We start from the raw sequence: 24,264 nt of genomic DNA on the forward strand, positions 1-24,264 counted from the left end.
AACAGCAGTAAGTGCAGGTAAATGGGAATAAACAGGAAGGAGAATATTTTTAATTTAAAAACAGAATTATTGTTGGAGTGTTTAAGATATTAAACAGTTCAAATGACCTTGTTGGTTGTGAAAAATGTCTGACTGTCTCAACACTGACTCGACCAATGGCGTGAGTTTGGGGGCGGGGCTATATGTTTGTCTGGCTAATGGCTGACGGGGGAAACCAGTCAAGTCAAGTCATCTTCATTTATATAGCGCTCTTAACAATGTAGATTGTTCCAAAGCGGCTTTACAGTGATAATAGGAAACCAAAGTAACACAGATTGTTTAGGCTTTACAGCAGCTCTAGAATAAAGTTATTGTCCAGCTAAAGTTAGTTTTGATTGATTAACTTTCATCGCAACGATCATTAGTTATTAACTTAGAGGCTGCTAACACGAACCCGTGAGAACGCTGATGGCGTGCACATGCGTATTACGAGTTCAGTCTATAGGTATGTGTGTTTGAATATCTACAGATACAAATCCTTCCCTACAAATCAACCTTCAACATACTACTTGTCTGGCCTTAAAATTTATAATACAGAATTTGTATCGCTTCCGCATAGCCACGCGAACGGGGAAGGAGGCCTTCACAGGGGAGAGACTAGCGACACTTCAGGACTGCGCTGTCGTCGCTCAAGAGCTCGCTCAAGCACTGCGGAGCTAAACCATTTAGTGCTTTGTAAGTAATCAGCAATATTTTAAAATGTATACGATGTTTAATAGGGAGCCAGTGCAGTGTTGACAGAACCGGGCTAATATGGTCATACTTCCTGGTTCTGGTAAGAACTCGAGCTTCTGCGTTTTGGACCAGCAGTAGTTTGTTTATTAAGCGTGCAGGGCAACCACCCAGTAGAGCATTACAATAATCTAGACTTGAGGTCATGAACGCATGGACTAATTGTTCCGCATTTGTCAATGAGAGCATATGACGTAATTTAGATATATTTTTAAGATGGAAAAATGCGGTTTTACAGATACTAGACACGTGACTTTCAAATGAAAGATTGGTATCAAAGAGCACACCCAGGTTCCTAACCGTTAATTTTGTGAATTGGTAAGTTTCGTCAGGTTGTGAAGAAATATAGAGTTGAGTATCATCAGCATAACAGTGAAAACTAACGCCATGCTTCCTAATGATATCTCCTAATTATAGCATGTACAGAGTGTGTGTGATGTGAGCGTGAGTGTGTGTAAGGGTAGCATGCACAGAGTGAAAAGCAACAGTCCTAGTACTGAGCCTTGTGGTACGCCATACTGAACTTGTGATCGATAAGACATCTCTTCATTTACTGCTACAAACCAGTCCAGTGATTATTTTAGCAGTTCTGATTGGTGGAAATGACAAACAGCTTTAATGAGCACACATGAATGGAGAAGATCTGACTGTTTCTATATAGAGTTTGTGCAGGTCTGCTTTTTCAGCATCAGCTAGTGATGCATGAGACAACGATATGGTTGAATGTCCCTCATCAGGACGAAAGCGCTCACCTCGTCGTCTTTGAACCAGGACAGGCTCTCGGCGGTCAGCACAAACCAGTACTCCTTCGCTCCGCCCTTCATGATGCTGATGTTATTGATGGTCAACCAGCCCTTACGAATGACCTGACGGAGGAAACAAGACGCGTCACATCGCAAACTCGGCAAAATGCAGAAACACAACACTGATCAACACACATACGACACTGATCAATGCAAAGTGTGGATGAGTAAAGTCTGTGATCGATGGGAGAAATCAACAAGGTGAGGTGTGTGTTAAAGAAGACGTGTGTAAAATACTTCTCTGTGACAAGAAATGAAAACCTGCACAAGCTGCTAGTATTGTAGAAATAGAGACTAGTGCACTATATGAGAGAACAGAGGCCGACAGTCTTGTGTCTCATTCCCGCTGAACGGAGGATTTAAAGACACACGGTCACTTGTCTCCACCTACTGGTGTAGCTGTGTTACTACAGAAAGCATTCATATTCAAACAAGCATGTTTCAAACACAGTATTGACCAGCTCTGGCAGATGTGCAGTGATAAGTTAAAGAGCCAAAGCTGTTACTATATGGAGGAATCAACTGGAACACAGTTTCGGCCAATCAGCATCCAGGATTACAGCTGACCGATATATCACTTTCATTACTGTAATTCATTTATTAATGGTAGTAATTTTCAGCAGAGTCTGAGTAAAGTGATTATAATGAGGTCTCAAGCATGCGTCTGAAGTGTTGAACTCTTGTCTCTGAGACACACGAGACGTCAGTGAACATGAGCGAGTGCAGTGCTCGGTGTTCAACTCCCCACATTACAGTACGGTGCGTTCAGGAAGTGTTCAGAGCCCTTCACATTCCCATCCATCTACACTCAGTTACACATAATGACCAAATCTATTAAAGAAACGACATATTTCATTGCATAAGTATTCAGACCCCTAGCTGAAGCACCATTGGCAGCGAGTCCAGCCTCAGTCGTCTTGGGTTTGACACCACAAGCTTTGAACATCTGCTGGTTTTCTTCCCTTCCTCCAGGCTCTGTCCAGCTGGATGACCGTGATTTCCAGATCTCTCCACAGATGTTTGATTAAGACAGCGTGTCTCGGCTGGTTCTGGAGCAGGTTTCAGTAAGAACATCTGTGTTTGGCCATGTTTACCTGAGAAACCCCCTCAGATCTCATTAGGAGGCTCTTGTGAACCTTTAAAGCAGATGAAGTGTTTTTCCCCTGATCTGTGCCTCGACATCATCCACAGTCACAGTCTCTGAGACCTTCAGGCCGTTCCTCTGACCTCTTGCCTTGATGGTTTCTCTGATATGCATGTTTAGGTCTTATCCAGCCAACAGGGAACGTTCTCTCAAAGTTATGAACAAACGTTCTTCCAGTAACTTTAAAAGAACGTTTGTTCAAAGTTATCTGGGCCCGGTTCCCCAAAACGTTCTTATCGCTAAGTAGTTCTTAACCTATTCCTTAACCTCTCTCTTAACATTATGGCACGATTCCCGACACGTTCGTACGCTAAGTATATCTTCTGTAAGTCACACTTTCGTAAGGTTGGTCTGGACTGCTCTTAGCTTCACCTTATCACTGTTGCAGGTCTATATGAAAATAATTCTGAAGTTTTAATACACACAGACAGTTCATTTAGGCTAATTCAAGTGTTTTCATGCAAATAATAAAATTGTCAATCACACTGATTGTTGTTAGAATTTTAATTATATTATTATTATATATTATATTATTAATTTAATAAAAGAGCGCTTGTAAAGGCCAGTGAAAGCATAGGCTACTGTCAGTTAAGTCCTATTCGGACACTAATATTGTTTCTCATGGGCTCGTCCGGTATTTTAAACATTTACAGGGGTGAGTCTTTGATTTTAGTGCCGTCCGAATCCATAATATCAGTGTTTTTTCTCACCCAACCCGCGTAAAAATCCCTGGCCAAATTAGTACCTACTGTTTTTTGACAAGCAGGTCGTGTGGTGATTTAATTGCCGTCTGAATCCACATCTCTGAGTTTACAAGAAGAGATTCAAAATTCACTGTTTAAATCCTTTTTGATCACTGAAGGGCACCGTACATAAGATGTAAACTTTTATTACTGAAATGCTGGAAAGTATTTACAAGAACAATATTTCATCGCAGCTCCACCTCAGCGAACAAAAATGGGAAAGAGAAGAAAGCACGTAACATTTTTGAAATGGTTATTATGGCAGCAATATATGAGACAATTTTAAAATATGTAGGCTATGCTATTATAGGCTATTATAGTTTGGATTATTTTTTATAATATCCAATAGTCCTAATAAATGTAATTTCAACTATTTCTGAAGTGCTTCTTTTATAAAGAACACCGCTTTCTAGCATATAACAGTGAAACAGCGCCTGGACAAGAGAATAATTGATTCTCGAGTCATCGATATCAGCAGATTCAGCACCATCGCCACGGACAGCACCGGGTAACGTCGCACGTAAGAAGGTATATCTTAAGCAGCTTTCTAAGGTATAGTTCGGGGAACACGCCTAGTAATGGTATACCTTTAGTTAAGTTATACCTTACGAGTCTTCGCAGCGCGCTAAGAGACAACGTTATCGGGAAACCGGGCCCTGGTCTTTAATAACGTAATCATTAGAACAGAAACATTACTTACACATCGTTCATGGAGCTTTTATTCTGATACGTTTCAGTTGGATGTTCGTCTAACATTGTTTAAATGTTAAAGAGAACATTCAAAAGTAACATTCCCATAATGTGTGAAGAATGATATGATGGAATGTTCCTTTAACGCTCATATAACTAATAAAATACATTTTTAAAACATTTAAAACATTGGATGTTTTGAACATTCAGAAATAACGTTTTCAGAACTTAATGGGAACGTTAGCAAAATGTTCCTAGAGCGTATCCTAGGTGTGCGTCTTTCCAAATCATGCCACAAATTTGCTCCAATCAGAGTGTAGAACCTTCTCAAAGATTATCCAGAGCTGAACTATAAGTGTCACAGCAAAGGGTCTGAATGCAATCTTTCGGGTTTTGCTGTTCTTATAGGGTGTGGAGTGTAGATGTGGAAAACATTTCAGAATAAAGCTGCAGTGTGAACAAATGCAAGACTGTCTGAAGCCTCTGTGAATCGAGTGTGAGAGAGCCGACAGTGGATGTTCTCTCTGACGCATGCAGTGCTGAACTGCTCTACAACTGTGCTGGTCGTCACCTCCAGATATCATTACACACAAGAACCTGATGCTTACAATGATGCCAGAAGCTGGAGGAGACGAGGCCTGGAGAGAGAGACACACACACACACACCTTGACCCACACGTGGAGATCACAGCGTCGTCCAGTTCCCTTGCTTACCTCTCATCACTGCAACTTTACCACCCGACACTGAAGGGAACAAGAGGAACGCCTGCTTGTGTTTCACACAGGAGCTGCGGAGAACAGCTGATACTGAACCCTGTCAGGCCATCAAACACAGACTCTAATCTCCACTAACATGACAGGAAACTCCTGAATGTTCCTGAACGAGTCGACTCATCGGAGTGAACAGTGATGATCTCCACCAGAGGAAGAGTTCACTTTAAATCTGCTCATGACGAGGCATCTCGCTGCGCAGAAGCTGGGAACCGCTGGAGATAACACTAACCTCAGATAATGAGCTAGAAAGAACCAGAACAAGCTGTTTCTTTCTGATTATTAGAGAAATTTACTAGCAATTTCTGAGTGCAAATTGTTTAAAAGTAAATCATACACCAATGTTTTTCAGTGCATGTTATACATCATTTTCCTTTTAATAATATTTTGAGGATTTCTGGTTCATTGGGAAACTGAGGGAGACAGCCCTATAGTTCTACATGTGAATAATGTGTGTTTTATACAGCCTGCACTGTGACTGTTTCTTTAACTGCTACATTTACACCACATCTTTGCATAAAATATTCTGTGAAATGCATCTTTTGTTTTTAAATCATATTTGATGCTTCAGATGTTCCTATTCTCTGAACGCAGAAATGCAAATATATATATTATTACTGATTAATCCATTCTGGTGTGAATGGGAAAAATAAGAAAAGCCCATTCTTAATTCACTGTAATATAATTGTTAATAATTGACAACAGGCTATTTAATTCTTGAAAAATAATACTAATGATAATAATACTAATAATGTGTGTGTGTGACGTCAGGTCTACGCCGTGTGTGTGTGACGTCAGGTCTATGCCGTGTGTGTGTGTGATGTCAGGTCTACGCTGTGTGTGTGTGTGTGTGACGTCAGGTCTACGCCGTGTGTGTGTGTGTGTGATGTCAGGTCTACGCCGTGTGTGTGTGACGTCAGGTCTACGCCATGTGTGTGTGTGTGATGTCAGGTCTACGCTGTGTGTGTGTGTGTGTGTGACGTCAGGTCTACGCTGTAAGAGGCAGTACAACATTACTAACACACAGAGCACAGCGTCGTGTGTGAGAGAGAGCCATGGGAATGGCAATGAGAAAAATAACACACAAAGGTGACGTCACGCTAAATTAACGTAATGAGGATACATACAGGATTGAGTGAGATAAAACTTTGTGAATGCTGTTGTTATGATGCATCAACAACCCCAGAGGAGTTTCTATCTCTCATCACAGTCACAGTCTATGAGACTAGAAATAACACAGGCGCTCTTACCTGGAGCTCCTGAGGGAAAAGACAACAGCTCGTCATGCAGGAGCCGCTCGTTCACACAGGAGGGAGGTGAAGAAAACATGACACGTGTTTTTCAGAACAGAAACATACAAAAATTAAAATGTCCATAACATAATCAAAACCGAAGTACATTTATCCTGCAGTGGATAAATGAAGGTAATAGAAGCAGAGCAGAAAGAAAGTCAAAGCCACATCAAACAGCAGCAAAAAACTAAACAGCATTAATATCTGGAGTGTCATAAACATAGTTCTGCCATGACAACTCTCTGAGTGTTTGGCATGGTAATGGATACAGTATATGACAATGGTGATATGTTTGGTCTTGGCGGAATAGAGCTGCTACACTGCTGCTGCTACTGCTGTTATTGCTGCTGCTGCTGTTATTGCTGCTGCTGCTGTTATTGCTGCTGCTGTTATTGCTGCTGCTGCTGTTATTGCTGCTGCTGCTGCTGCTGTTATTGCTGCTGTTATTGCTGCTGCTGCTGTTATTGCTGCTGCTGCTGTTATTGCTGCTGCTGCTGCTGCTGTTATTGCTGCTGTTATTGCTGCTGCTGCTGTTATTGCTGCTGCTGCTGTTATTGCTGCTGCTGTTATTTCTGCTACTGCTCTTATTGCTGCTGCTGCTGCTGCTGCTGTTATTGCTGCTGCTGCTGCTGTTATTACTGCTGCTGCTGCTATTACTGCTGCTGCTGCTGTTATTGCTGCTGCTGTTATTGCTGCTGCTGCTGTTATTGCTGCTGCTGCTGTTATTACTGCTGCTGCTGCTGCTATTACTGCTGCTGCTGCTGTTATTGCTGCTGCTGTTATTGCTGCTGCTGTTATTTCTGCTACTGCTCTTATTGCTGCTGCTGCTGCTGTTATTACTGCTGCTGCTGCTATTACTGCTGCTGCTGCTATTACTGCTGCTGCTGCTGCTGTTATTACTGCTGCTGCTGCTATTACTGCTGCTGCTGCTGTTATTACTGCTGCTGCTGCTGTTATTACTGCTGCTGCTGCTGTTATTACTGCTGCTGCTGCTGCTATTACTGCTGCTGCTGCTGTTATTACTGCTGCTGCTGCTATTACTGCTGCTGCTGCTGCTGTTATTGCTGCTGCTGTTATTGCTGCTGCTGCTGTTATTGCTGCTGCTGTTATTGCTGCTGCTGCTGTTATTACTGCTGCTGCTGCTATTACTGCTGCTGTTATTACTGCTGCTGCTGCTGTTATTGCTGCTGTTATTATTGCTGCTGTTATTGCTGCTGCTGCTGTTATTGCTGCTGCTGCTGCTGTTATTACTGCTGCTGCTGCTATTACTGCTGCTGCTGATGTTATTGCTGCTGTTATTATTGCTGCTGTTATTGCTGCTGCTGCTGTTATTACTGCTGCTGCTGCTGTTATTACTGCTGCTGCTGCTATTACTGCTGCTGCTGCTATTACTGCTGCTGTTATTGCTGCTGCTTCTGCTGTTATTACTGCTGCTGCTGCTGTTATTACTGCTGCTGCTGCTATTACTGCTGCTGCTGCTGCTGCTATTACTGCTGCTGCTGCTATTACTGCTGCTGCTGCTGTTATTACTGCTGCTGCTGCTATTACTGCTGCTGCTGCTATTGCTGCTGCTGCTGCTATTACTGCTGCTGCTGCTGTTATTGCTGCTGCTGTTATTGCTGCTGCTGTTATTGCTGCTGCTGTTATTTCTGCTACTGCTGTTATTGCTGCTGCTGCTGCTGTTATTGCTGCTGCTGTTATTACTGCTGCTGCTGCTGTTATTGCTGCTGTTATTATTGCTGCTGTTATTGCTGCTGCTGCTGTTATTGCTGCTGCTGCTGCTGTTATTGCTGCTGCTGCTGTTATTGCTGCTGTTATTACTGCTGCTGCTGCTATTACTGCTGCTGCTGCTATTATTGCTGCTGCTGCTGTTATTATTGCTGCTGCTGCTATTACTGCTGCTGCTGCTGTTATTGCTGCTGCTGTTATTATTGCTGCTGCTGTTATTTCTGCTACTGCTGTTATTGCTGCTGCTGTTATTGCTGCTGCTGTTATTATTGCTGCTGCTGTTATTTCTGCTACTGCTGTTATTGCTGCTGCTGTTATTGCTGCTGTTATTACTGCTGCTGCTGCTATTACTGCTGCTGCTGCTATTGCTGCTGCTGTTATTACTGCTGCTGCTGCTATTACTGCTGCTGCTGCTGTTATTACTGCTGCTGCTGCTGCTGTTATTACTGCTGCTATTACTGCTGCTGTTATTATTGCTGCTGATATTACTGCTGCTGCTGCTGTTATTATTGCTGCTGCTGCTGCTATTATTGCTGCTGCTGCTGCTGTTATTGCTGCTGCTGCTGCTGTTATTACTGCTGCTGCTGCTATTACTGCTGCTGCTGCTATTACTGCTGCTGCTGTTATTGCTGCTGCTGTTATTATTGCTGCTGCTATTACTGCTGCTGCTGCTGTTATTGCTGCTGCTATTACTGCTGCTGTTATTATTGCTGCTGATATTACTGCTGCTGCTGCTGCTGCTGCTGTTATTGCTGCTGCTATTACTGCTACTGCTGTTATTGCTGCTGCTGCTGTTATTGCTGCTGCTGTTATTTCTGCTACTGCTCTTATTGCTGCTGCTATTACTGCTGCTGCTGCTGTTATTGCTGCTGCTATTACTGCTGCTGTTATTATTGCTGCTGCTATTACTGCTGCTGCTGCTGTTATTGCTGCTGCTATTACTGCTACTGCTATTACTGCTACTGCTGCTATTACTGCTACTGCTGTTATTGCTGCTGCTGCTGTTATTGCTGCTGCTGCTGTTATTGCTGCTGCTGCTATTACTGCTGCTGTTATTATTGCTGCTGCTGCTGTTATTGCTGCTGCTGCTATTACTGCTGCTGTTATTATTGCTGCTGCTATTACTGCTGCTGCTGCTGTTATTGCTGCTGTTATTGCTGCTGCTGTTATTGCTGCTGCTGCTGCTATTACTGCTGCTGCTGCTGTTATTACTGCTGCTGCTGCTGCTATTACTGCTGCTGCTGCTGTTATTACTGCTGCTGCTGCTGTTATTACTGCTGCTGCTGCTGCTGCTATTACTGCTGCTGCTGCTGCTGTTATTACTGCTGCTGCTGCTATTACTGCTGCTGCTGTTATTACTGCTGCTGCTGCTATTACTGCTGCTGCTGCTGCTGTTATTGCTGCTGCTGTTATTGCTGCTGCTGCTGTTATTGCTGCTGCTGTTATTGCTGCTGCTGCTGTTATTACTGCTGCTGCTGCTGTTATTGCTGCTGTTATTATTGCTGCTGTTATTGCTGCTGCTGCTGTTATTGCTGCTGCTGCTGCTGTTATTACTGCTGCTGCTGCTATTACTGCTGCTGCTGATGTTATTGCTGCTGTTATTATTGCTGCTGTTATTGCTGCTGCTGCTGTTATTACTGCTGCTGCTGCTGTTATTACTGCTGCTGCTGCTATTACTGCTGCTGCTGCTATTACTGCTGCTGTTATTGCTGCTGCTGCTGCTGCTGTTATTACTGCTGCTGCTGCTGTTATTACTGCTGCTGCTGCTGCTATTACTGCTGCTGCTGCTGCTGTTATTACTGCTGCTGCTGCTATTACTGCTGCTGCTGCTGTTATTACTGCTGCTGCTGCTATTACTGCTGCTGCTGCTATTACTGCTGCTGCTATTACTGCTGCTGCTGCTGTTATTGCTGCTGCTGTTATTGCTGCTGCTGTTATTGCTGCTGCTGTTATTTCTGCTACTGCTGTTATTGCTGCTGCTGCTGCTGTTATTGCTGCTGCTGTTATTACTGCTGCTGCTGCTGTTATTGCTGCTGTTATTATTGCTGCTGTTATTGCTGCTGCTGCTGCTGTTATTGCTGCTGCTGCTGTTATTGCTGCTGTTATTACTGCTGCTGCTGCTATTACTGCTGCTGCTGCTATTATTGCTGCTGCTGCTGTTATTATTGCTGCTGCTGCTATTACTGCTGCTGCTGCTGTTATTGCTGCTGCTGTTATTATTGCTGCTGCTGTTATTTCTGCTACTGCTGTTATTGCTGCTGCTGTTATTGCTGCTGCTGTTACTGCTGCTGCTGCTATTACTGCTGCTGCTGCTATTGCTGCTGCTGTTATTACTGCTGCTGCTGCTATTACTGCTGCTGCTGCTGTTATTACTGCTGCTGCTGCTGCTGTTATTACTGCTGCTGCTGCTATTATTGCTGCTGCTGCTGCTGTTATTGCTGCTGCTGCTGTTATTACTGCTGCTGCTGCTATTACTGCTGCTGCTGTTATTGCTGCTGCTGTTATTATTGCTGCTGCTATTACTGCTGCTGCTGCTGTTATTGCTGCTGCTATTACTGCTGCTGTTATTATTGCTGCTGATATTACTGCTGCTGCTGCTGTTATTGCTGCTGCTATTACTGCTACTGCTGTTATTGCTGCTGCTGCTGTTATTGCTGCTGCTGTTATTTCTGCTACTGCTCTTATTGCTGCTATTACTGCTGCTGCTGCTGCTGTTATTGCTGCTGCTATTACTGCTGCTGTTATTATTGCTGCTGCTATTACTGCTGCTGCTGCTGTTATTGCTGCTGCTATTACTGCTACTGCTGCTATTACTGCTACTGCTGTTATTGCTGCTGCTGCTGCTGCTGTTATTGCTGCTGCTGCTGTTATTGCTGCTGCTGCTGCTATTACTGCTGCTGTTATTATTGCTGCTGCTGCTGTTATTGCTGCTGCTGCTATTACTGCTGCTGTTATTATTGCTGCTGCTATTACTGCTGCTGCTGCTGTTATTGCTGCTGTTATTGCTGCTGCTGTTATTGCTGCTGCTGTTATTGCTGCTGCTGCTGTTATTGCTGCTGCTGTTATTTCTGCTACTGCTGTTATTGCTGCTGCTGATATTACTGCTGCTGCTGCTGTTATTATTGCTGCTGCTGCTGTTATTGCTGCTGCTGTTATTACTGCTGCTGTTATTACTGCTGCTGTTATTGCTGCTGCTGCTGTTATTGCTGCTGCTGCTGTTATTGCTGCTGCTGTTATTACTGCTGCTGTTATTACTGCTGCTGTTATTGCTGCTGCTGCTGTTATTGCTGCTGCTGTTATTACTGCTGCTGTTATTATTGCTGCTGTTATTGCTGCTGCTGCTGTTATTGCTGCTGCTGTTATTTCTGCTACTGCTCTTATTGCTGCTGCTATTACTGCTGCTGCTGCTGTTATTGCTGCTGCTATTACTGCTGCTGTTATTATTGCTGCTGCTATTACTGCTGCTGCTGCTGCTGTTATTGCTGCTGCTATTACTGCTACTGCTGCTATTACTGCTACTGCTGTTATTGCTGCTGCTGCTGTTATTGCTGCTGCTGCTGTTATTGCTGCTGCTGCTATTACTGCTGCTGTTATTATTGCTGCTGCTGCTGTTATTGCTGCTGCTGCTATTACTGCTGCTGTTATTATTGCTGCTGCTATTACTGCTGCTGCTGTTATTGCTGCTGCTGCTGTTATTGCTGCTGCTGCTGTTATTGCTGCTGCTGTTATTGCTGCTGCTGTTATTTCTGCTACTGCTCTTATTGCTGCTGCTGTTATTATTGCTGCTGCTATTATTACTGCTGCTGCTGCTGCTGTTATTGCTGCTGCTGCTGTTATTGCTGCTGCTGTTATTTCTGCTACTGCTCTTATTGCTGCTGCTGCTGCTGCTGTTATTGCTGCTGCTGCTGTTATTACTGCTGCTGCTGCTATTACTGCTGCTGCTGCTGTTATTGCTGCTGCTCTTATTGCTGCTGCTGTTATTTCTGCTACTGCTCTTATTGCTGCTGCTGCTGCTGCTGTTATTACTGCTGCTGCTGCTATTACTGCTGCTGCTGCTGTTATTACTGCTGCTGCTGCTATTACTGCTGCTGTTATTGCTGCTGCTGTTATTGCTGCTGCTGTTATTGCTGCTGCTGCTGTTATTGCTGCTGCTGTTATTTCTGCTACTGCTGTTATTGCTGCTGCTGCTGTTATTGCTGCTGCTGCTGCTATTACTGCTGCTGCTGCTGTTATTGCTGCTGCTGTTATTACTGCTGCTGCTGCTATTACTGCTGCTGTTATTGCTGCTGCTGCTGTTATTGCTGCTGCTGTTATTTCTGCTACTGCTGTTATTGCTGCTGCTGATATTACTGCTGCTGCTGCTGTTATTATTGCTGCTGCTGCTGTTATTGCTGCTGCTGTTATTACTGCTGCTGTTATTACTGCTGCTGTTATTGCTGCTGCTGCTGCTGTTATTGCTGCTGCTGCTGTTATTGCTGCTGCTGTTATTACTGCTGCTGTTATTACTGCTGCTGTTATTGCTGCTGCTGCTGTTATTACTGCTGCTGTTATTGCTGCTGCTGCTATTACTGCTGCTGCTGCTGCTGTTATTGCTGCTGCTGTTATTTCTGCTACTGCTGTTATTGCTGCTGCTGCTGTTATTGCTGCTGATGCTGTTATTGCTGCTGCTGCTGCTGTTATTGCTGCTGCTGCTGTTATTGCTGCTGCTGTTGTTATTGCTGCTGCTGTTATTGCTGCTGCTGTTATTTCTGCTACTGCTGTTATTGCTGCTGCTGCTGTTATTGCTGCTGCTGCTGCTATTACTGCTGCTGCTGCTGCTGTTATTGCTGCTGCTGTTATTTCTGCTACTGCTCTTATTGCTGCTGCTGCTGTTATTATTGCTGCTGCTATTACTGCTGCTGCTGCTGTTATTGCTGCTGTTATTGCTGCTGCTGCTGTTATTGCTGCTGCTGTTATTTCTGCTACTGCTCTTATTGCTGCTGCTGCTGCTGTTATTGCTGCTGCTGCTGTTATTACTGCTGCTGCTGCTATTACTGCTGCTGCTGCTGTTATTGCTGCTGCTCTTATTGCTGCTGTTATTTCTGCTACTGCTCTTATTGCTGCTGCTGCTGCTGCTGTTATTACTGCTGCTGCTGCTATTACTGCTGCTGTTATTGCTGCTGCTGTTATTTCTGCTACTGCTCTTATTGCTGCTGCTGCTGCTGCTGTTATTACTGCTGCTGCTGCTATTACTGCTGCTGTTATTGCTGCTGCTGTTATTTCTGCTACTGCTGTTATTGCTGCTGCTGCTGTTATTGCTGCTGCTGTTATTTCTGCTACTGCTGTTATTGCTGCTGCTGATATTACTGCTGCTGCTGCTGTTATTATTGCTGCTGCTGCTGTGATTGCTGCTACTGTTATTACTGCTGCTGCTGTTATTGCTGCTGCTGCTGTTATTGCTGCTGCTGCTGTTATTGCTGCTGCTGTTATTATTGCTGCTGCTGTTATTGCTGCTGCTGTTGTTATTGCTGCTGCTGTTATTGCTGCTGCTGTTATTTCTGCTACTGCTGTTATTGCTGCTGCTGCTGTTATTGCTGCTGCTGCTGTTATTACTGCTGCTGCTGCTATTACTGCTGCTGCTGCTGTTATTGCTGCTGCTGTTATTATTGCTGTTGCTGCTATTACTGCTTCTGCTGCTGTTATTGCTGCTGCTGTTTTTATTGCTGCTGCTGTTATTTCTGCTGCTGCTGTTATTGCTGCGGCTGCTGTTATTGCTGCTGCTGCTGTTATTACTGCTGCTGCTGCTATTACTGCTGCTGCTGCTGCTGCTGTTATTGCTGCTGCTGTTATTACTGCTGCTGCTGCTATTACTGCTGCTGCTGCTGTTATTGCTGCTGCTGTTATTGCTGCTGCTGCTGCTGTTATTATTGCTGCTGCTATTACTGCTGCTGCTGTTGTTATTGCTGCTGCTATTACTGCTGCTGTTATTATTGCTGCTGATATTACTGCTGCTGCTGCTGTTATTATTGCTGCTGCTGTTATTATTGCTGCTGCTGTTATTATTGCTGCTGCTGCTGCTGCTATTACTGCTGCTGCTGCTGCTATTACTGCTGCTGCTGTTATTGCTGCTGCTGTTATTATTGCTGCTATTACTGCTGCTGCTGCTGTTATTGCTGCTGCTATTACTGCTGCTGTTATTATTGCTGCTGATATTACTGCTGCTGCTGCTGTTATTATTGCTGCTGCTGCTGTTATTATTGCTGCTGCTGCTGCTGCTGTTATTATTGCTGCTGCTGCTGCTGATATTACTGCTGCTGCTGCTGTTATTATTGCTGCTGCTGCTGTTATTGCTGCTGCTGTTATTACTGCTGCTGTTATTACTGCTGCTGTTATTGCTGCTGCTGCTGCTGTTATTGCTGCTGCTGCTGTTATTGCTGCTGCTGTTATTACTGCTGCTGTTATTACTGCTGCTGTTATTGCTGCTGCTGCTGTTATTACTGCTGCTGTTATTGCTGCTGCTGCTATTACTGCTGCTGCTGCTGCTGTTATTGCTGCTGCTGTTATTTCTGCTACTGCTGTTATTGCTGCTGCTGCTGTTATTGCTGCTGCTGCTGTTATTACTGCTGCTGTTATTGCTGCTGCTGCTATTACTGCTGCTGCTGCTGCTGTTATTGCTGCTGCTGTTATTTCTGCTACTGCTGTTATTGCTGCTGCTGCTGTTATTGCTGCTGATGCTGTTATTGCTGCTGCTGCTGCTGTTATTGCTGCTGCTGCTGTTATTGCTGCTGCTGTTGTTATTGCTGCTGCTGTTATTGCTGCTGCTGTTATTTCTGCTACTGCTGTTATTGCTGCTGCTGCTGTTATTGCTGCTGCTGCTGCTATTACTGCTGCTGCTGCTGCTGTTATTGCTGCTGCTGTTATTTCTGCTACTGCTCTTATTGCTGCTGCTGCTGTTATTATTGCTGCTGCTATTACTGCTGCTGCTGCTGTTATTGCTGCTGTTATTGCTGCTGCTGCTGTTATTGCTGCTGCTGCTGTTATTGCTGCTGCTGTTATTTCTGCTACTGCTCTTATTGCTGCTGCTGCTGCTGTTATTGCTGCTGCTGCTGTTATTACTGCTGCTGTTATTGCTGCTGCTGTTATTTCTGCTACTGCTGTTATTGCTGCTGCTGCTGTTATTGCTGCTGCTGTTATTTCTGCTACTGCTGTTATTGCTGCTGCTGATATTACTGCTGCTGCTGCTGTTATTATTGCTGCTGCTGCTGTGATTGCTGCTACTGTTATTACTGCTGCTGCTGTTATTGCTGCTGCTGCTGTTATTGCTGCTGCTGCTGTTATTGCTGCTGCTGTTATTATTGCTGCTGCTGTTATTGCTGCTGCTGTTGTTATTGCTGCTGCTGTTATTGCTGCTGCTGTTATTTCTGCTACTGCTGTTATTGCTGCTGCTGCTGTTATTGCTGCTGCTGCTGTTATTACTGCTGCTGCTGCTATTACTGCTGCTGCTGCTGTTATTGCTGCTGCTGTTATTATTGCTGTTGCTGCTATTACTGCTTCTGCTGCTGTTATTGCTGCTGCTGTTTTTATTGCTGCTGCTGTTATTTCTGCTGCTGCTGTTATTGCTGCGGCTGCTGTTATTGCTGCTGCTGCTGTTATTACTGCTGCTGCTGCTATTACTGCTGCTGCTGCTGCTGCTGTTATTGCTGCTGCTGTTATTACTGCTGCTGCTGCTATTACTGCTGCTGCTGCTGTTATTGCTGCTGCTGTTATTGCTGCTGCTGCTGCTGTTATTATTGCTGCTGCTATTACTGCTGCTGCTGTTGTTATTGCTGCTGCTATTACTGCTGCTGTTATTATTGCTGCTGATATTACTGCTGCTGCTGCTGTTATTATTGCTGCTGCTGTTATTATTGCTGCTGCTGTTATTATTGCTGCTGCTGCTGCTGCTATTACTGCTGCTGCTGCTGCTATTACTGCTGCTGCTGTTATTGCTGCTGCTGTTATTATTGCTGCTATTACTGCTGCTGCTGCTGTTATTGCTGCTGCTATTACTGCTGCTGTTATTATTGCTGCTGATATTACTGCTGCTGCTGCTGTTATTATTGCTGCTGCTGCTGTTATTATTGCTGCTGCTGCTGCTGCTGCTGTTATTATTGCTGCTGCTGCTGCTGTTATTGCTGCTGCTGCTGTTATTATTGCTGCTGCTGCTGCTGTTATTATTGCTGCTGCTGCTGCTGTTATTGCTGCTGCTGTTATAGCTGCTGCGGCTGTTATTACTGCTGCTGCTGCTGTTATTATTGCTGCTGATATTACTGCTGCTGCTGTTATTATTGCTGCTGCTGCTGTTATTATTGCTGCTGCTATTACTGCTGCTGCTGCTGTTATTGCTGCTGCTGCTGCTGTTATTATTGCTGCTGCTGCTGTTATTGCTGCTGCTGCTGTTATTGCTGCTGCTGTTATTTCTGCTACTGCTGTTATTGCTGCTGCTGCTGCTGTTATTGCTGCTGCTGCTGTTATTATTGCTGCTGATATTACTGCTGCTGCTGCTGTTATTATTGCTGCTGCTATTACTGCTGCTGCTGCTATTATTGCTGCTGCTGCTATTATTGCTGCTGCTATTACTGCTGCTGCTGCTGTTATCGCTGTTGGGTATTGCTGCTGTTATTGCTTCTTCTGTTGGTTGTTGTTGCTGCTGTAATTGCTGCTGCTGCAGAACAAGTACGGGACTTGCTACTGCCAATACATACATCACACTGCTGTGAGCAAGTAAGACATGCTGCTGCTGTACAATATAGCATACATTATTTACCCATAGCATTACCAGTAGCATATCTATACAGGTGGAGCTGGGGATGGTGAAGGGTTTCTGAAAGCACACTGAAAACTACTACAGCAAATGCCACATATTTGAAAGTTAAGATATAGTAGGAGCCAGTCAGCTGTGCCCTATAGAGAATTATGTGATTGCAAGCAGAATGAGTTAAGGACCTGTCAGCCTGCGCCATCTAGAGTTTCATGACAGAACTTTGTATATGGCCTTCACAAATGCACATTTTGGACACACTGACCTGGTTTCCAGCAGAACTCTTCTTGTTTGCTTGGTTACTTCGCTGCTGAGCACTGATAGAGAGGGAGAGAAAGCAATGGTGAATATGACATAAAGATGAAACATTTAATATCTAATATGTATATTTTTGCAATCAGAACGTGTCTATGCATGTGCTCAGTCAAACATTTCCTGGTGTTGTACATACTTCGCAAAGCCAATGAAATCCTCGTGGTTGGTGTTAATGTATGCGAGCTGAACGTCAATAAGCAGCAAAACCTGCAGAGACATACAGATGCACATACAGTGTTTACACAAACAGTACAGAGCCGTAATCTCATTACAGAGCCGTAATCTCATTATATGCCCTGCGTTCACAGATATCCAGGCATATCGTACCTGCTCTTTGGCTTTGCTCTCTCTGTCACGGATATGAGTTGTGACAATCCGCTCTGTTTCCTCTCGCAGGGTTGGGAAAGAATCCAGCTGAATATGCAGAAAATAAAAAATACAATATAAAAAATCTGACCAATAGTTTTAGGATTAGTGGCTGCATGTCATAGTACTAAACTACACTGCAACAGTGTTACCAAACCAGTGTGATGGCTTTGCTTGACAAACACACCTCCGTTAAGTTGTTACTCAGTGGAGATCTGGCTCTGCACAAGGTTACTGTATGACTTGAAATATAGTGCGCGATAATTATATGGACTACTGTAATGATAATGTCAAGACCCCAATATACGAAGAACAATATACTTCTAGAACTTGTGTGGTTAATTTCTTCTGTTCAGTCGGTCGAGGTCAGATGAGAGTAAGAACATGAAAACACTGGAGAGACGCTCTCTTTATAGTAGAAACTGATGTGGTAAGTAATTGTAAGCGACATGATTGATCTGGATTGCCCTTGTTGTGCTAGCATTGGGTTGACGAGAATAACATTTGTGCCTTTGTTTTATTACAGTTGAAGATCAACATGACAGTCACACCTGAACCAGTTAACCAAGGTGTTCAGGTGACTTGAAAACAACAGTAGCTGTCTTGTGGAGCAGGTTTGGAAAAGGAATCGGCAGATCTTCAGGAGCAGGTTTAGAGACCCCTGCTCTTAACACAGTCCCAAGCACAATATTTTGTCCTCCCACCAGTCAGACTGTCCAGTTCACACACTGTCCCCTATTCCACACTCTTGAGTCACAGTTTAAAGTCAAGGGATCCCCTACTGTTGGGTTCTGTAGCGTGAGTTCATCCTCCCCTTCTTCCTGTGCTGCAGAAATCGTTGCTGTTCACCAACATAAGGTATGTTTTATAAGCTGGTCACTGCATGGGAAGTGGGAGAGCCTGTTGACCAGCTACACCAGCTCTGTTTTTCTTTAAAACAACATAACTATGCTGGTCCACTAGCTAGACTAGCACTATACCAGAATAAACCAGCTGGTGTATGCAGGGATCTCTGCTGTTGCTAAAAAGTAGCAATGGTGCAGTCTTGATGTCTCTAAAAATCACTGCACTTTAAATCATACTGTCGAAGATAATGCTGCCAGTTGTTCCCAAATGGATCATTTGGATGATAAAGCACAAGCACAGTTGCAACATCATCCACTTGGTTTAACAGAGTTCTTCCCCATTGTGGTTTCAGTATCTAAGAAAGACACAAAGTCGCACGCAATTTTGGATGTGAGACGGTTGAATTTCACTATTATGAAATGTTATCTCTGAATACTGACGCCAGATGATCTGACGACAGATCAGAAAGATGCCTGAAGGAGGCATATTTTCATATTCAGATTGTGACATTCTGAAATTCTGACATTGGCCTTCAAGGGCAAGGCAGTCTTTCCATTTAAGCTTTCAGATTCTTTCACAAAGAGTATGACGCAGCACAAGCCCGTCTGGGGCTCCAGGGCATCCGCATGTTGAATTCTCCACAACCGGTTGGCGGCAGTCCTTTCAAACCAACTGATGTAACACTGGGATATTGTTCTTAGTTTTATAAAGGATTTGGGTCTGAGAGTCTTCCTTGAAAAGTGCGTCTCCATTCTGTGTTCAGTCGAGCCCAGTCCCGCTCACAGGGATCTTCTCAGGTGTAGCCGCCATGTAAATATCAACAGATTTGGGAAATTTCGGGAGGGCAGAAGTGGACTAGTTTACTTCAACAAGACAATTCACTGCCTCATTAGTTTTTCCTGTCACTCCTGTCCCTTCTTGTAGACGAGTGGATTTCTTCCAGTCAAAAGCTGCTTCACAATTTCCATTTTTGTGTTCCATAGAAGACAATGTTAGTGACATGGGGATGAGTAAATAAAGATGCAGTTTATTACTTGAATGTGTTGAACTGAGCAATACAAACAAAGAAGAATGATAAAGAAAAGTGAGGTTATTTCTGAGAAAAGAGCCTGCAGCATTTGAGATACACACACTTGACCCATTGGATGGCATTTAAACAGCAACACAAGTGAACACATCCTCTTTGTGGCTGCTGTATATACCAGAGCTCCTTCTATATCAGTCATAGTTCAGGATAGCTCCGGTCCTTGATGCTGATTGGTCAGGACAGCTGTGTTATATTCAGTAGCAGCCGTGACTTGTTTACCTTATTGGAGCACTGACGTACTGTGTTGATCAGCTCCTGAACCACCAGGTCAATGCATTTAATACACGGCTCCTTTATCTTCACAACCTGCTTCTTCACGATCGCCTCAAAGGCCATGTCTGGAGTGAACAAACCCGTCCTGCGTCACAAACAACAGAATTATGCTCAAGTTCCCACAGCACTGCTAAAAACACCACTTATAATACACATCTGATAATAAAATCCATGGATCTACAATAAAAGTGAGGAACTAAAGTGGATTTGTGACAGGTCATGCATACTCGATCTCAACACGCTCAATCAACATATGAACGAGTAAAACAAACTCTCACCTGATGCCATGAATGTTCTTAATGGCGTAGCTGATTTCACGACGCATTTCCTTCTCATCGCACTCCATCTGTGTCACGAAACACAAGAAAATCTTGGATGAAGAAGTAAGAAAATGCGAAACCGTAATGTGTAGAGTGTGTGTGCTAACACCTGCCTTGACCAGCTCAAACGGGAAGCGCTCGTGGAAGATGCGGTTGATCTTGGCTCCACCCGACAGCTCAACGGTGTCCACCTGATCGCCAGAGCCTTCGATGCGCTTCTCAAAGTCCACCGAGAACTGCTGAACCATCCTGTCACAAACACAAACAGACATCGGCAACTTCTGTCTGAGTGTCCTGACATCCACATGTGTGTCTGATCTGTTCATTGAGCCGCTCTGCTGTGACTGAACTGACTCACTAATAAACATGCATGCAAAGAGAAACTTAACTCGAATATAGTTAATATAACTCAAATTATGAAAGGAAATGGATACTGGCAAGTAAAGCTAACTGAAAGAAAAAAACTGGCGACCCCATTTACGAGATGTACTCCCTTGAGCAGTGGACAGTAATGACCGTCCAGTTCAACTAAAGTGATATTCTGAGCTTCAGTTGTACAAATTACAAAATACAACACTTTTATTTTCACTTGCTGTAACCTTTCTTACACTCGCATTAACCTATATTATTACACGACTCTGTGGACTGCTTGATTCTGATTGGTCAATCGCACCATCCAGCGGCATATTATTCTCTGAAAACAGAAACACAGGCTCATCCGGGTCACTGAAGTCAGCAGCGCTATACGCTTACTAGGAGCGTTTTTTCTTTGTGGAAGTTTTGCTTTTGGTGAGCTGGTAAACTATTAAAACTCAGTCAAATCAATATTTTGTGTACAGTTATTTAATTATGCCATCCAGTATCGTTGACTCGCTCTCTCTTGTTTCATAGAAATGCAGCGGCGGCCATTTTGTGACTATTGTTTTGTACACTGTTGGATTATGAGATACAAACAGGTATGATTTTAAAACAGTTTAATCTGAAATCAACATATCTTATCTCCATAATTCTTTATGTGGTAAAATGCTGTGTAATAAGTGGCATGACTGTATAGCGTATCTCTTAAATGTCCGTCTAGATTGAACTTGCCGCGCTGCAACTGTTCTCTCCACGGAAGCTTTGCTTTAAAGAGCTAATAAAATATTTCAACTCTCAATATTTCGTGTCTAATTATTTACTTATGTGGCAAGTAGCCGTGTAATAAGCGGGATAATGTACACACCGGTTGTTATCTCAGAATAAACCCCTTCAGGCTGATGCAAGACCTGATCCTGATCACCCTGTTGATGGTTGATTCTGAGATAACAACCGGCTGGATATACACTATCTCTTACTTAAAATGTCATGTGACAGCGTTAGCGTTCGCTGTTCGCTATAGGAGGCGGAGTAGTCGAGAGTCGAGCTGTGAGAGTCGATCTGTGAGCGGTGGGTAGAGTCGAGAGTCGAGCTGTGAGCGACGGGTAGAGTCGAGAGTTGAGCTGTGAGAGTCGAGAGTTCGCTGTTCGCTATGAGAGACGGTGGAGTCGAGAGTCGAGCTGTGAGAGTCGAGCTGTGAGAGTCGAGCTGTGAGAGTCGAGCTGTGAGCGGTGGGTAGAGTCGAGAGTCGAGCTGTGAGAGTCGAGCTGTGAGAGTCGAGCTGTGAGCGGTGGGTAGAGTCGAGAGTCAAGCTGTGAGCGACGGGTAGAGTCGAGAGTCGAGAGTTGAGCTGTGAGAGTCGAGAGTTCGCTGTTCGCTATGAGAGACGGTGGAGTCGAGAGTCGAGCTGTGAGAGTCGAGCTGTGAGAGTCGAGCTGTGAGAGTCGAGCTGTGAGCGGTGGGTAGAGTCGAGAGTCGAGCTGTGAGAGTCAAGAGTCGAGCTGTGAGCGGTGGGTAGAGTCGAGAGTCGATCTGTGAGAGTCGAGAGTCGAGCTGTGAGCGGCGGGTAGAGTCGAGAGTTGAGCTGTGAGAGTCGAGAGTCAAGCTGTGAGCGGTGGGTAGAGTCGAGAGTCGAGCTGTGAGAGTCACTGGCAGACCCTGTGAGCTATGAGAGGCGTTCAGGTCAAGAGTTGAGGCACTCACTGCAGCAGGGCTTTGGTCTTAACTCAGCAGGAATGCTCTGTTAGCGTCACTGGCAGACCCTGTGAGAGTCGAGCTGTGAGCGGCGGGTAGAGTCGAGAGTCGAGAGTTGAGCTGTGAGAGTCGAGTTGTGAGCGGTGGGTAGAGTCGAGAGTCGAGCTGTGAGAGTCGAGCTGTGAGAGTCGAGCTGTGAGTGGCGGGTAGAGTCGAGAGTCGAGAGTTGAGCTGTGAGAGTCGAGAGTCAAGCTGTGAGCAGCGGGTAGAGTCGAGAGTCGAGCTGTGAGAGTCGAGAGTCAAGCTGTGAGCGGCGGTGGAGTCAAGAGTCGAGCTGTGAGAGTCGAGCTGTGAAAGTCGAGCGTTCGCTGTTCGCTATGAGAGGCGGAGGAGTCGAGAGTCAAGCTGTGAGAGTCGAGCGTTCGCTGTTCGCTATGAGAGATGGTGGAGTCGAGAGTCGAGCTGTGAGAGTCGAGAGTTTGCTGTTCGCTATGAGAGATGGTGGAGTCGAGAGTCGAGCTGTGAGAGTCGAGCTGTGAGAGTCGAGCGTTCGCTGTTCGCTATGAGAGATGGTGGAGTCGAGAGTCGAGCTGTGAGAGTCGAAAGTCGAGCGTTCGCTGTTCGCTATGAGAGACGGTGGAGTCGAGAGTCGAGCTGTGAGAGTGGAACGTTCGCTGTTCGCTATGAGAGGCGGAGGAGTCGAGAGTCAAGCTGTGAGAGTCGAGGGTTCGCTGTTCGCTATGAGAGGCGGAGGAGTCGAGAGTCAAGCTGTGAGAGTCGAGAGTCGAGGGTTCGCTGTTCGCTATGAGAGGCGGAGGAGTCGAGAGTCAAGCTGTGAGAGTCGAGGGTTCACTGTTCGCTATGAGAGGCGGAGGAGTCGAGAGTCAAGCTGTGAGAGTCGAGAGTCGAGCGTTCGCTGTTCGCTATGAGAGACGGTGGAGTCGAGAGTCGAGCTGTGAGAGTGGAACGTTCGCTGTTCGCTATGAGAGGCGGAGGAGTCGAGAGTCAAGCTGTGAGAGTCAAGAGTCGAGGGTTCGCTGTTCGCTATGAGAGGCGGAGGAGTCGAGAGTCAAGCTGTGAGAGTCGAGCGTTCGCTGTTCGCTATGAGAGGCGGAGGAGTCAAGGCACTCACTGCAGCAGGGCTTTGGTCTTAGCTCAGCAAGAACGCTCTGTTAGCATCACTGGCAGACCCTGTGAGCTATGAGAGGCGTTCAGGTCAAGAGTTGAGGCACTCACTGCAGCAGGGCTTTGGTCTTAACTCAGCAGGAATGCTCTGTTAGCGTCACTGGCAGACCCTGTGAGCTGTGAGAGGCAGTGGAGTCGAGAGTCGAGCAGTGAGAGTCGAGCGTTCGCTGCTCGCTATGGGAGGCGGGGGAGTCGAGGCACTCACTGCAGCAGGACTTTGGTCTTAAATCAGCAGAAATGCTCTGTTAGCATCACTGGCAGACCCTGTGAGCTGTGAGAGGCGGTCAGGTCAAGAGTCGAGGCACTCACTGCAGCAGGGCTTTGGTCTTGCGCGAAGGGTCGTCGGGCCGGTAGTGACGGTACTCCTCTGCCTCTTTGTCCAGCGCCAGCAGCTGCGACTGCAGTTTACTGCGGAAGGCCGGCAGAGTGTCCCGGATGTGGTTGGTCAGTTGCTGTCAAACACAAATTAACAGTTAAATTGGAGGCTTTGCATTGCAACTAAAAGTCAAGAGCATATAATCAGGTTATGAATGGTGATCTGATTCAGAGCAGTTCTTCAGCATCTGGTGACACTGACCGCAGCCGTACCTGATTGAGGACCTTCTGCAGGTGTGGCGTTCCCATGCTGTCCGCCAGGTGCCTGTAGGACGGATGAGAGAGGAAGAACTTTCTCTCCGCTGCCAGAGCCGTTTTGATGTCCTTCTTCCCGTCGATGTCTTTCTGACTGCGGTTCACCACCCCAGTATAACCTGTGGGATCAGACAGACACTGCTCATGTATTTACTGCCTGTCTCACTAAAAGCACTAGGCAAACATGCTCCAGTTGCCATACTCATCATCCAAGCATTAGTCCCACTGGAGAGTATATCTAAGCTTGAGTTGCCATACTCATCATCCAAGCATTAGTAGTTCCACTGGGGGGTATATCTAAGCTCGAGTTGCCATACTCATCATCCAAGCATTAGTGGTCCCACTGGGGGGTATATATCTAAGCTCGAGTTGCCATACTCATCATCCAAGCATTAGTGGTCACACTGGGGTGTATATCTAAGCTCGAGTTGCCATACTCATCATCCAAGCATTAGTCCCACTGGGGGGTATA

The 24,264-nt window shown here is 45.2% G+C and overlaps 1 protein-coding gene across 2 annotated transcripts in view; it reads right to left on the reverse strand.

The window, feature by feature from the left end:
- Nucleotides 1–24,264, reverse strand: part of dnm3b (dynamin 3b) — a 49,509-nt gene that overhangs the window by 13,402 nt on the left and 11,843 nt on the right. Inside the window, exons 7-16 of one of the 2 annotated variants that reach the window (XM_082174221.1) lie at nucleotides 23,751–23,911; nucleotides 23,472–23,614; nucleotides 20,042–20,177; nucleotides 19,887–19,954; nucleotides 19,555–19,693; nucleotides 17,364–17,450; nucleotides 17,173–17,243; nucleotides 16,987–17,038; nucleotides 6,173–6,181; nucleotides 1,524–1,637 (exon numbers count right to left, since the gene is read on the reverse strand). In XM_082174221.1, coding sequence (XP_082030347.1) covers nucleotides 1,524–1,637; nucleotides 6,173–6,181; nucleotides 16,987–17,038; nucleotides 17,173–17,243; nucleotides 17,364–17,450; nucleotides 19,555–19,693; nucleotides 19,887–19,954; nucleotides 20,042–20,177; nucleotides 23,472–23,614; nucleotides 23,751–23,911 — 980 coding nt within the window. The remainder of the gene's footprint in view (nucleotides 1–1,523; nucleotides 1,638–6,172; nucleotides 6,182–16,986; nucleotides 17,039–17,172; nucleotides 17,244–17,363; nucleotides 17,451–19,554; nucleotides 19,694–19,886; nucleotides 19,955–20,041; nucleotides 20,178–23,471; nucleotides 23,615–23,750; nucleotides 23,912–24,264) is intronic. The other variant, XM_082174222.1, reaches the window with a different exon arrangement.

The sequence above is a fragment of the Leuciscus leuciscus genome (assembly GCF_965113295.1).
Source record: "Leuciscus leuciscus genome assembly, chromosome: 6".
NCBI classification, from domain to species: Eukaryota; Metazoa; Chordata; class Actinopteri; order Cypriniformes; family Leuciscidae; genus Leuciscus; species Leuciscus leuciscus.